This window comes from Pipra filicauda, unplaced genomic scaffold, assembly GCF_003945595.2.
Source record: "Pipra filicauda isolate LSUMZ 115617 unplaced genomic scaffold, ASM394559v2 scaffold55_size4083901_pilon, whole genome shotgun sequence".
Classification (NCBI taxonomy): Eukaryota; Metazoa; Chordata; class Aves; order Passeriformes; family Pipridae; genus Pipra; species Pipra filicauda.
The window spans coordinates 2,400,148-2,413,163 of record NW_024104709.1 but is presented as its reverse complement, the minus strand read 5'-3'; the positions used below and the strand labels follow the sequence as shown (position 1 = coordinate 2,413,163).

The window sequence follows — 13,016 nt, the reverse complement described above, 5'->3', positions numbered from 1 at the left end:
TCTTTAATTCAAATTGATTGGCTATGTATGCTATTTTTAATGAAATATCTCTTTGCTATGTTATTTTAGGAGAGTTAGGAGGGCAAAAATTTATTTTAAGTGTGTTAATATAAATTTGAGGCTTGCTATAGATTACCATCAAGGACAGTCATACATCAGCATACATCATAGCTTGTGAAAAATTTAATGTGTTGTATTTCCATGTTTAGATATAGCAAATGGCTCCAGTTCAGGAGGATATCGCCCCCCTCCCAGAACAAAAGAAGTGATCATCAATGGACAGACAGTGAAACTAAAATATTGTTTTACTTGCAAGATTTTCCGCCCACCTCGTGCCTCACATTGCAGCCTTTGTGATAACTGCGTAGGTGAGTAAAAAATAAGATATGGCATATGTTCAATTTGGTAGTATTTGGTATTGTTATGAATACTTTACTTAGGAGAGAGAAGAGAATCAGAGTTAGTGACAAGATTACTCATGAGGTGACTTGCTGTGTTCATCCTTCTTTTCTGCAACCTCTGTTAAATATTAAGAATTTTAGTGGAGGCAGGAAAGGAGATTTGGCCTAACAGATGTTGCTAATCTAAGAAAGAAAAATATCTTCTGATGCATACACGTCCTAACCTTCTCTGTAAGGCAGAGAACACACCCAACTCAAATAGGGCTGCATGCAATGTGCAATGACCTTTCCAATGCAGAGAATCAACCTTTATGGAAGTCTCAGAATTGTTTCCTTCAACATATTAAATTGTAGGCAAGGAGCTGCTTCCCTAGTTCATTAGAAACTGATTATAACACATAGTTCAAACTCTTAGGGCTTGGACTGTGACCAAAATACACACTGTAGGTGATTCTCACCTTTGAGCAGTTTTATGATTAGAAATTTTAAAGTCAGAATCCATAAGAAATTATGGGCAAACATGGTATTTTCAGAGGAAGTACATGTGGTCAGGACCTAAGCATATTTTATAATGATAGGGTTGGGGTTTGTTTCTTTCTGAACATCTTGTCCTTTTTCATGAGTATTTCCTATGGAGGGCAGACAAGGTGATTTAGATATGCTTGGATTTAAAAGCAAACCAAAAATCCTCTACCAATCAAATCTGAGTGGTTTCCAGTTAATTAGATCACATTTGGAGTTTAGTGCGGTTGATTAGCACACTGTTGAGCCTGGATCTTAAGCATTCAAGAAAATAATGTAGAAAGATATCTCCAGCTGAGAAATGTAATTGCAGCATTCAGTAGTGATATTTTTAGATATAAAGCAGTCATTGGAAGAATTGGAGTTTTATGTTTAGATGACATTCATTTAGGGAGTACACTTGCATCACAGTGAAAAGTTTATTAGCCTTTTGGCCCTATGGAATTGTTTGGTATCTCTAGATGTAGATTTATTTATCAGTAAATAAATTTTTCTGATGTGTTAGAATTTTGTAAGTGTTGCAAAAGCTATTGAGCAAGTAGGAATGTTTATGAATGGCAGTTGACATATTTTTCAGAAAAATATTTTAGCAAATGTGTAACCTGAACATTACAGTGTTATGATATTACTCAGCAAACCTGATAATGTGGAAATACAGTTGTTGACCAATGCAGTAAATAAAGTTAAAAGGCTGTTGTTGTCTTTACCAAGAGAGCATAAATAAGAGCAACCCCTTCACCCTCCACACACATCCTGAAACTTATTTTAAAATACTGTTTTGGTTTTTTAATACACTGGTATGAAGGATTTTTCTATAGGTTATTCTGTACCGTTTTCATACTACATTTGGAAAACCTATTCTGTGAAATATCACAGTCTTCTGATTATGTCTGTGGTGAAACAACAGATGTGAGTTATTATGAATGTCTATCAGAAAAGAATCTGAGCAAATGATTCATACAAGTGAGATATCTTTTCTGCCTATAAAATAGATATGATCATTGTAATTTGCTCTTGCACATTTTTTAATTTGGAGTTTATTTGTTTTAAAATAATTGCATCCATTAATTGGAATGAATTTGCTGTGGTTTTTTTCTCCGTGTTTATAATGAGAATTACAAAAAACAGTAACTTTTTCAGAGTACACTGTATAGGAGTTTTGTTTCTTGTTTAGGTACATCTGTTTTTCATATAAATATGCAGATATATTGAATGCAAAAAGTGAAATCTACAAATACCTGCCACGAATTTTCTGTGAAAAAGAGGTGTCAAGAAAATTGGATGGCTTACATACTTGTGGAAATCTAACAGTATAAGAGCATGCACTTAATCGGAATGTGTTATGCAGTTTACCACAACCTTTTAGTTAGGATTGTCTATATGGTGATGCTTTCATTTCATTTTAGTTTGTGAATAAATCTTGTAATAGCAATGAACGTTCTTGCGCCACTGTCATTTGCTAGGTTTTTACTGATGTAAGTCCAATGCACAGGTAGTCCTGCTTCGCACACATATGGATATTTAAGTAAGTTACTTAGGCATAACATCTGATATTTAAGTAACATCTGATATTTAAGCAGCCCACTACCAAAATGGCCATGTGTTCCTTTTTAACCACATAGATTCCAAAGATTTTGCTGCATAGTTACAAACCAGCTACAGAGACTATGTGGTGCAGGAATGGAGTCTGTCTTCAAACCAGCACTCACTGCTCAGAAAAAAACAGTATGCTACTCTTACCTAAAGTGTCTACTTGACAAATGAATGCAGTGTGAAAAAGAGGTTCTTTCATCCTGTGTTTTCTATTAATGCTTTTCATTCTCTAAGGAATCTATTGCAGCATTTTAAATATGTAAGTACATACAAAAACTTATTCTTTGGGGTTTTCCCTCTTTGGAATTAATCCTAACTTTCTAGTTGTTTAGTAAGCATGTGTGACTTGATCTTTTGCACTGATTTTTTTATAAATGTCTATGTGGTATTTGTAGATAAAAATAGCAAGAAATAGCTTTAAAATAATAATAAAGAGGTAATTAGAGTTCTACCCATGGTAATACTTCAAAGTCCTTTAGGTCTACAACATTTTCCTAGTAGTATCCCAAAAAGTACATATTTTCATACAAATTTCATAGTTTGTTGCATTTATGTAATGCCTTCGAAAATTTGGTTGAATAAGTGTTCCCTGAAGCAAATATCTTGGGTGTATTCCTGATTTGCTTTTTTTACTACCTCTGTGAATGTCAGTTGGAAGTTAGCTCCTCAAGGGTTTTGTGTACCATTATGTTGCTTAAGAATTATAAATGAATTAAAAATAATGGATGTCCAAACACAAGAAATAAAGACTTTAAAGATAAATAATGAGAGCAGACATAAATTCTCAGCCCAAGCTAGTTATTGCCAGGTTTTGACAAGAAGTTGCTTTGTAATGCTAGTAAAGCCAGTGATTGGGCTTGCTTCTCAAATTAACAAATGGCTTCTTTTTAATTTATATTTGGTAATTTCAATATCAACTGTGTATTATCCTGGTTTTGCTTGGGTTTAATAAATAATTTTTGTCTTGTTTAATTTGATTTCTGTAATAAAAGCTGAAGAAGCAGGTGACTATATCCAAACAATTTACTTAAATATAGTACCTAATGACTAATGAGCAACAGTGAATAATGATTAGCAAGCAGTAAATCAACTTAAGTGTTCTGATCTAAATGTCTAAAGTCTTGCTTGTCTTCACAATGACACAGTTTTTCTTTTCAAGTGAAGTAACTGTTTTTAGACTTAAGACAAAAATACAGTAAGGTGGAGGAAGAGATTCACCATTTATATTAGACTAACACAATATGGCCTTTTTATTAATTTCAAAATCTGTGTATCATAGATTTGTGTGGAACTGATGGATAAAGATTATTTTCTCTGGTTTCACTGTGTTTCTTTCAACACCTTTTTTTTTTTTTTTTGCATAGAGGATTCAAAGCTCAGATTTTTGTACTTTGGTGTCGCGACTTTGAAACATTTAGTTTGATTTTTCAGAGATCACTGATAAACATGAAAACGGCATACTAACTTAGACCAAAATTTTGGTTCATGTAATAGCCCCTTTTCCACCTTGGCAGAGTGGATCCCTGGGGAAGAAAAGGAGAAGAGGGTGAGCACGTGGGAATGCTTCCTGTGAACATTCTCACACTCAGAAATCTTCAGTGTAGGCCTTCTTGAACCCTGAGTGGTTATTCTTTTTTTCAATAGCTCTTGATAGATCCTAGTGGCCTCTATACCTAATATAAGTTTCTTGAGAGGGTAATCTAGCATGCCAGTAGTGCCAAAGGCACACACCATACTGGCATTTTTTCTTGATGTTTCTGTTTCCTGTAGAAGACAGGATTCCTCTAACTCGTAAGTAAAATTGCTTTTATACAGATCCTAAACATGACACCAACTGTCAAGATTTTGAAAGAAAATATGCTGTATTAGAAGCCCATAGACACCGCCTTTCCGGTTAAATCATTGCTTCTGTAAAGCACTTCTGCCAGGCAGTTGTAGGCATTGTCTTCTGGTTTCAGTCTTGACTGGACTCCATTAATTTATTGTTTTGAAAATTCAATGTGTTATGTACTTAGCAGTATGCCAAACAGCAGAATTTGGGTAAATTTCCCAGATTAGGCACCAGTGTTGTAAACTTGTTTTTAAAATGGGGAAATAATTACTAAAACACACAAAACATATGACACATACAATGTAAGACAAAGAGTGAGAATTACCAATTTGTTCTGAGGAGAAGCTTTTCCTTGTAGTTACTCTGGATACCACCATCTTCCTGCCTGAAGAACACAAATTACTTCAAAAGCGGGCTGAGAGATGGCATTGTAAGAGTTTGGCTTTTATAACAGAAATGTGTCTAAAAGTAATTTTCCCAGGACTTTTTGGTTCTTTATAATCAATGTGTGTTTACTTGATGTTGGGACTTGCTTGGTTTAAATTCCATTTTGTAGCACTCTTCCTTCATTAATTTATTATTTCCCTTTTTGCCTTCAATTCCTTTTCATGACCTTTGCTTATTTCTTTCCTTACATTTCCTGCGACGAATAGACTACAATTTTCATTTCATTTTGAACCTCCTAAACCTTAGCTCTGGGTGTCTTGAAATGACTCTTTAGCTGAACAGTTAAAAGTACAAAGTTGACTGCTATGACCTTTTTTTTTCTTTTTTCTTTCTTTTCTTTCCATGTGTATTTTTCCCAGTTTTTACATGTGACAAATGGCTTTGGCTCTTTTTGTATGTTCTACCTTTTTGGGCCACCCAAGAAGCTGTCAAGTGGCGTACACACCAGTATTTACAGAAGCGATATATTATTTATGATTGTGCCATCTATATAATTAGATGTACTTTAGAAATTAAGAAAACATGGCATGTGTGTCAAAGAGCTTTTAAGTCTTAAGCCAAAACACTGCAAAATATGTCAGAAAGTCTCTTTCAAAAAGAAAATAGTATTATAAATTACTTCAGAGAGAGGTTGTGACTTATGCATCGGTCTGCATATAATAAAGTACAGAGATGGTCATAATATCTAACTGCATAAATGATGTTGTAAACCTCAGATGTCAGAGTAAAAAAAAAAAAAATCAGGAACCCAAGAAAATAAACAAATATTTACATTTGGTACAATAACAATTTGCAAGATGGTTAAACTCAAATTCAGATAAAAGACAGCAACAGAGTTGGGTAAAAAATTTTACTTTCCTGTAAAAAAGAGGAACAAATCTTTAAACTTTGTGGATGCTATTATTTGGTAAGGATAGTATGCTTCCTCTAGGGACAAGTTTGGGGTTTTAAAATCTGTTCGTCCACAATTGGGCTTGTGTCCGGCACTCATCTGGTTCCCAAAGTGCGAAGGTGTTGTACTGACAAGGATTGGTATCTAAGGAGAGATTGCAAAGCAGTGAGGTCCATCACTGCCCTCTTTGTACCTGTCAAGGAGTAGACATTCTAAACTGCTGCTGCTGCATTTGAAAATGTCACCATTAATGTGCATGCAGTCAAAGGATTTTTTTAGTTAGTCAACATTTATTATTGGAGGACGCAGTGATCTATGTGACAATATGGTTTAATTACCAAGAGCTATCCTAGGGCAATGGCTGGATGTTTTCCTAATAAATCAATTGCTATCTTTATTTTTAAAATTAGGCATGTTTGTTTTCTTTTTGTGAATGGCATTCGTCTGCCACTGTTGAAGTTGATTAGCACACAAAAAGTTGACATTGCAACTTAACTTTCTAAAACCACCCCTACCCCCCAAATAGCTTAGCTATCTGGGACAGTTTAAACAATCATATGAGTGAAATATCTGTTAAGTGGCTCTTGTGTTTGTGTTTCTGTTTGACTTTTAGTTGTAGATATCTATGCACATTATTAGTTTATTTCATTAACAGAGACCATCTTTCCACGTGTTACATTGCTGTTTCAGTTGGCATCACCTTGTAGACATTAGTGTCCAGAATGTAATTTGGAGTAAACTTTTGGGGAGTATTTCCCAAATGTGAACTTAAGGCTGGAAGGCTCTCTCTGTTCTTTTTGGTTTTCATGGGGTGTTTTGATTTGGAATCTGAGTACAAAAGTACTGAAGCTTGGTGATTTAAAGGATCCATTGTGCATTGTCCATAACAGATGTTCTGAAATAACATCAGCATGCATATAAATGTAACTTGCAATTGGTCTTTTGTTATTTTCATATAAATTTCTACTGAGATTTCATTCCACAAAAGTAACAGGAGAGATATTGACAGAGGACTGTCAAACAGATGAATGGTGTGTAAGTTAAATTGATCCAAGTATTTGATTGCTGTTGCCAATTGGTGGCAAATATCATCAGTGTGGTTTTTAAATATGATTAAATAAATAATTTTCTTAGGAGTTTTAGTTAGTGGAACTGAACATCTGGACTAAGGATAGTTTTTATGAATATGCTATGAATACTGGATACAAATTTTTTTATAATGTCAAATTATCAGACATTTTAAACTGACTGTAAAGGTCTTAATGCAATGATTATATTTGCTTTTGTGCATGTGTCGCTCTCAGCAGTTGGGATTTGACTGCTGTGTCTTTGAGGAAAAAAAATAACTCTTTATAGTAAAAAACTATTTTTTAAATGGACTTCTAAAAACCACATTTGTTTTCCTAAACATTTCAAGAGCAATCACATTCTGAAGGCACTGTTTTTCATACAAAATGTCAAGTCAAGAAGCCTGAATAGATGTGGTCACATCATGATGTCATAGTCCTTCAACAAGCTGTAATTGTCATCATTATAAATACCTGCAGATGTGTCAGTATCTCTACATAATTGCTCAGTGTGAATCCATGACAATGGACATTGTAGTCCTGTGTTGTACTGCTGCTAGTATCACAAGTAATTTTGAGTAATCCTGGCCCAGGATTGGGCTGAATGGTTGATCTGTAGTGTGATTTTTTGACTGACACAAGATTTAAATAGTAGGCTGTTGACTCTCTCCTGTCCTGGGATGCATGTTTGCATGTGTTAAATAAGGATGGTAACATTCAGTGAATGCCTTAGGTTTGTGCCTTTGCCTCACAGCACTTTACTTGACTGGCAAGGAAGAATTATCAAGTGAATTCTAACTTGTGCTCATTGGAATCTCTGAGTAATGTGACCTAGATATTTTTGCACCTGTCGACTTCTTGTCTTTGAGACCTGCCTTCACATTAAGCTTTAGAAAAATGTATGCTGGTGTGTAATGATCCTGTTGAGCAAAAGAAGAAGGAAGCAGTTCATAAATACTGCAATCTGAAGGGCCAAGCTGGCCTAAGAATGTTCCCCATAAAAATGCCTTTGTGTTCCTTTTAAATTATAAAGCTTTTATTAAATGTTTTGAAAGAGGAAGGGAAAGCATTGGGGTCATTTTTTACATGGTTTCTTGGAGTGTAGTGATTGAAAAATGGAAGCAGAACACGTAAGGATTTAAGAGTCTGGGCTTTAAGGATTTTAAGAGGCTGTGCTGTGGAAAGTAGAGATTGGACTCCTTGGTTCTGAGCAGCAAGGAACATGCTTCGGTGTGGCTTCTGAAGGAAACACTCCATCTATAAGGCCATTGCTTATTAAAATGGCAAATGTTCTCTCTTTTTTTTTTTTAAATCTGAGATATCCAGCAGTTAATGTTTCTCAAGCAAGTTTTCAAATGTAAATGTTTCAGGAAAGGTAAAAAATGAGAAGTGTCTAAAGTATGAGGTAAGGTATTCTTCTGTGATCCAGTTAGCATAGATTATTAGGTGAGTGTTAATGAGACCACTTAAGTGAGTGTTAATGTCATGCTGACAGCTTGTGGTTTCCAAAGGGATCTGAACATCATCCCACTTGTGTGATTCTCTCCTTTGTGCCTGTTCTCACAGCCTTGCTAACACACAGCCATTGCTAAGTCAGTTTTTCCCACTGAGCAATGAACAAAATAATTCCCTTATTTCTTTCCTGCCAATTCAGGGAGGTGACGTGATTCATCATGAGCTTACAATGAAAAAAGGAGGTGGGATAAAGTGGCAGGAAATGCAGCGTGTGACCATCTCTTTCACTGCTACTAAGCTTTTAGATTGGCTCAGTTATCTTGTGAAGCCTCATCTTTTGGATTTGGTTATGGTGGTGCTGGCTATCCTCACAAGTTATTATCTAAATTCGAAGTTACTGATCACTTGGGAAAGACTAGTGAAATAAAGTCATTGTTACAGGTTTACTGACAGTTCTTGAGCTTTCTTACTTCTTTGGTTTTCTGTGATTTTTACAGCAGTGTTTTTAGTCTCCATTTGATCATCTCCTCTTTCCATTGATGCTTCACCTTATATACTGTTCACACATTTTCTCAGTCTGTTTTGTATGCTTCAGCTTTTGTTCTCAGATCCTAAAAAGTTAATCTCCAAGATTTCTCCTGCAGTTGTGATAAGTGTTAACATGTACTAAGGTTGGTGTTACAGTTGCACTGAAATAACACTTAGCTGTTTCTGAAAGTGTCATTTCATTCCTTCACTGGCAGTGTGTTCTTACTTCTTCACTTGGCACAGCTTTGGTGTTTGTCTGATACTGTGATGAGCTGGTCTGAGGAGACAGGCAATAGAAAATCACGGTTTTAAGTTCTTCTGGCTCTGTCAACCAGCTCCCCACAGGGTAAAATGAACACCAGGCTTGACCTAAGAATAAGGAGCCATAAAGACACAGGCAAAAGTTTGTTCGCAGGACTGCTGAAAGAGTAGAAGTTGGACCATCTGTTTTAGCAGCAGTTGTTGATTAGGTAGATATAGCTGCAACATCACACCACATTGTTAAGGCAAATATATTGTTGTTTTTGCTTAAAATTGAATGCATGAGGATGATCTATCATAACTTTTCTATCCATGAGATTCTTCCACAGAAAAACTTTTCAGCCCTTTCAACTTTCTTCCTCCCTCATTAAGAGTTCTAATATACTTTCATTGGCAAGTGTTTGTATTACCAATGTTTTCATTCTCTTAATTTCCCTCAAATATTTTTACGTTAACCTTGTCACAAATGTATGATCAAATACAGCAGTACGTTAACTATTGCCTAAACATTTAAACCAGAACTGCAGTCATCACCTCTAAACAGTCTGTTATTCTTCAATAAGAGGTTGCATTTCTATTTTCTCTGCATTTTAAGTTTGCAAGGGCTGGAATTCCAGTTTTTCTCAGCATCAGTAGTTTTCTTTTCTCTGTAAAGTTAAATCGTAATTTTGCTGCCAACTTTGCCCAAGCCAAGTAGAAATATCAGACAGAGCTTCCTTTACCAAATAATTCGTTGTTCAGTTAGTAGGCATCTGGAGGACCAAGGGTGAACCTTAAGACACTGTGTTATGTCTTCATTAGTACTTATTAAGTTGTGTCTTTTTTTAAGGAAAAAAAAGCAGCTCCAGATTTAATAGCTTTTATATTTCTTAAACGTGAGAAGTTTCTGCTTAGCATTTGTCTGTTCATTTTGACATGGTTGGCAGTTTCCTCCTGCATTAATAACTAAGCAGAGCAGCTTGCGAGCTGTTACCATTAAATTACATTTATGTATTTGTGCTCTTCTGAGTAGAACGTTTTGCTTTTTAATATGCTGTTCTGTGGCACGTGTCATATGCCTTTCTATTTTATGACTGAGAAAAATGAGGCCCAGTTTATTTATCATAACATTCATGCAAACTCTTTAATACATATCTTTTTTCATTAGGATCGATTCCAGTTAAACACTGTGGCAGTTTTTCTTATCCAGCCTTTTCTGTCCATTTCTCCTTTATAGACATATTAGGTAGTTACTTAGCTTCACAATGGTTGGAAAGGTATTTATTAAAAAAAGAGTTCACCAGGAAAGTTTGAAGATGAAAATTGGAGAGGAGTGACAAGTAGGTTAAAAATACCAAGTCAGTCTTTAGTAAGGCATGTATATGTGTGTGTGTGTGTGTGTGTGTGTGTGTGTGTGTGTGTTTACACATAGAGGGGTTGTGTGTATGTGTGTGTTTTTATTTTTGTCTGCATTTATCTGAGTATCAAATATATGTCTACATATTTCTAAGTATTGTTTCATGGCTAGAAACAACTTTAAGTCAGTATAATTTGTTGTTTCCTACTGTGTCAGCATAGAAGAGAATGAGTCTGTATGTACAGAATTTGTCTTCCAAGACATGTAATGTATTTTTTTAGCAGTAGGGTACAAAAGTACCCTAGGATTATGCTCTTTAAAAAGGCTCTGTAACTGTATGTTTCTTTGTGGTGTTGTTTGCTCATGTGTTGTATGTGTGAATAAATTTAAATGAAGTGTTTATCAGAATATAAGGACCCATTCAGAAGCACAAATTTAAAGACAAGCACTGTTCAAAGGCAATGTCAATTTATTTTGGGAATACAATTGTATTGCAATGAATAAAGGTAATATCATCTATCCAGAGTGTTTAGTTCTTGGTATTCTTAGCAGTAGTCATTCAATCAAAATATTCTGAAGCCTTATCCTGAGGAAGTTCAGTAGCTTCACCTTCAATAGCCCTGTTGGAATTTGAAACAGATTTATGGCAGAAACTTGTGTTCCAAACAGCTGTCATGCAAAACCATTTAGAAAACCCCTGAAAGTCTGGTGAACTCAGAAATCCATTGCGCATGTTGTTTTGACTTTTTTTTAATTAAGATAATACATCCTTCCAGGAAAACCTCTAATGTAGGTCTTTAACATAAAGCCATAGCTAAAATAAACTGATGCACTTGGTCAGTGTGCCTTTTAAACACAGGGCTTAAGGACTTCAAATTTATAGCTCGCCTTTCCTGTGGAATTACAAATAGTTTGATATCGTACGTCAATGGAGGCATAAAAGTCACAGAAAACAAACCAGAATTTGGACAAGGATCAGAGAGTGAGAGAAAGAGTCAGAATGAGAGCATCTGTCTTATGGTCTTGGATTTGATTTAAAAAATTTAAAATTCTGTCAGTGTAATCTCTCCAAAATAAAGTTAGGCAATGCAAGTTTGTTTCCTGGCAATAGCTCTGTTTCCACTATCCAGCATATGGGACACAAAGGGTGGGTCCAGGCTGCCTGGGGAGAAGCAGAGCAAACTGTTCCCCCTGCTGCCTTCCAGGGCTGGAACATTTCCCCCATGTTGCGGATGCTCGTTTCTGATCCACCCTGACCTTTTCCTATCTCATAAACAAGTTAATCTTAGGGAAATAACTGGAAAGGCCTTGGCTTAGTAAAATCGAGATGGAGCCTATTGTGCAAAGAGTAACAGCATTCAGATTACATGTACCAAATTTTATACTATGTGTTTAAATATTATCATTTGCAAAATGGTTTATGTGAATGATTTTGCTATTTTTAATGGGTTTGTATGGCAGTGTCGACTCCAAGTGGAAAAATAGGTGGTCTGGAATGAAGAGTATCTTGAGTGAAGCAGTAAAAGGAAGTGGGAAGGTGTAGATATTTCATACTCCTTAATGGGTGGGTGATATGATAGTATACATAAGTCAGAGGTGTGATCATGACAGATATAAGTAAAACAATCTCAGAAAGTCCAATTTTGAGTAGAAGATGCACTGAAAGAAAAAAAACAACCCATCTTTTTTTTGAAAAAATCACATACTATTGAGTTGCTGATGCTCCATGTGACGGTGGAAAAATACATACATTTTGATCTGACAGCACAATTTATCACAATAATACTGGTAGTTTAACAGGAACTCACCTCAACCATGCTTTGATTTCTTGAAAAACTGTAAAGTTTCATTAAAATACTCCTTTTTTTCTTTTCTATTTTCTCTTCCTTTCTAAATAAGAACTTCTCTGCAGCTACTTTGCAAATGCCAGTTAAATCATGAGTTTTAATGTAGTATTCAGAGAGCTTTTTTTTGAATAAACAGCATTTTATTAATCGTTTTCCATTTTTTTTTCTTCTGCCTCTCATTTCAGAACGGTTTGATCACCACTGTCCCTGGGTAGGCAACTGTGTGGGGAAAAGAAACTACAGATTTTTTTATATGTTTATTTTATCTCTGTCCTTTCTGACAGTCTTTATATTTGCATTCGTTATCACCCACGTCATCCTTCGTAAGTATGCTGATGAAATCAGATTACGTATGTAGCCATTTGCTTGAGTTTTTTAAGTTAATATTTTGATCATTCAGGGTTTATTTCTTTATTATTTGTTTATTTGCCTTTTCTCTGAAGCTTCACAATCCCCAGTGAGTCCCATTCTGGTCTATAGTAGGCCCCATTCATAACAGTCATTGACTTAGCAGTAGCTTTAACTTAATACAGTGTTAATTTTTTTAATTTTTTTTTTGTCCTTTTATGGATGATTTATTGGAAAAGCATCACACATACTGTATGTCTAAGTATACAGGTAGTATCATTTACCCAAAGAACTGTTATGTGCTTTTTTAACTGTAAGCATGGGTCACTTGCCATCCAGGCAAACAGGTAAATTATAGGAAATAGGTTGGAGCTATACTTTTGGTTGTTTGCCGTTTAATTTACATTGTTCTCTACCTTATTTTTAACACACATTATTTTCATTTGCATAGACATTCTGAGAATAACCAATTCATAATGAAGTGAATC

General features: G+C 35.2%; 1 protein-coding gene across 4 annotated transcripts in view; it reads left to right on the top strand.

The window, feature by feature from the left end:
• ZDHHC14 (zinc finger DHHC-type palmitoyltransferase 14) overlaps positions 1 to 13,016 on the top strand; it is a 103,386-nt gene that overhangs the window by 66,590 nt on the left and 23,780 nt on the right. For 3 of the 4 annotated variants that reach the window (XM_039387422.1, XM_039387421.1, XM_039387425.1), the window contains exons 3-4: positions 210 to 368; positions 12,366 to 12,503. In XM_039387422.1, coding sequence (XP_039243356.1) covers positions 210 to 368; positions 12,366 to 12,503 — 297 coding nt within the window. The remainder of the gene's footprint in view (positions 1 to 209; positions 369 to 12,365; positions 12,504 to 13,016) is intronic. The other variant, XM_039387423.1, reaches the window with a different exon arrangement.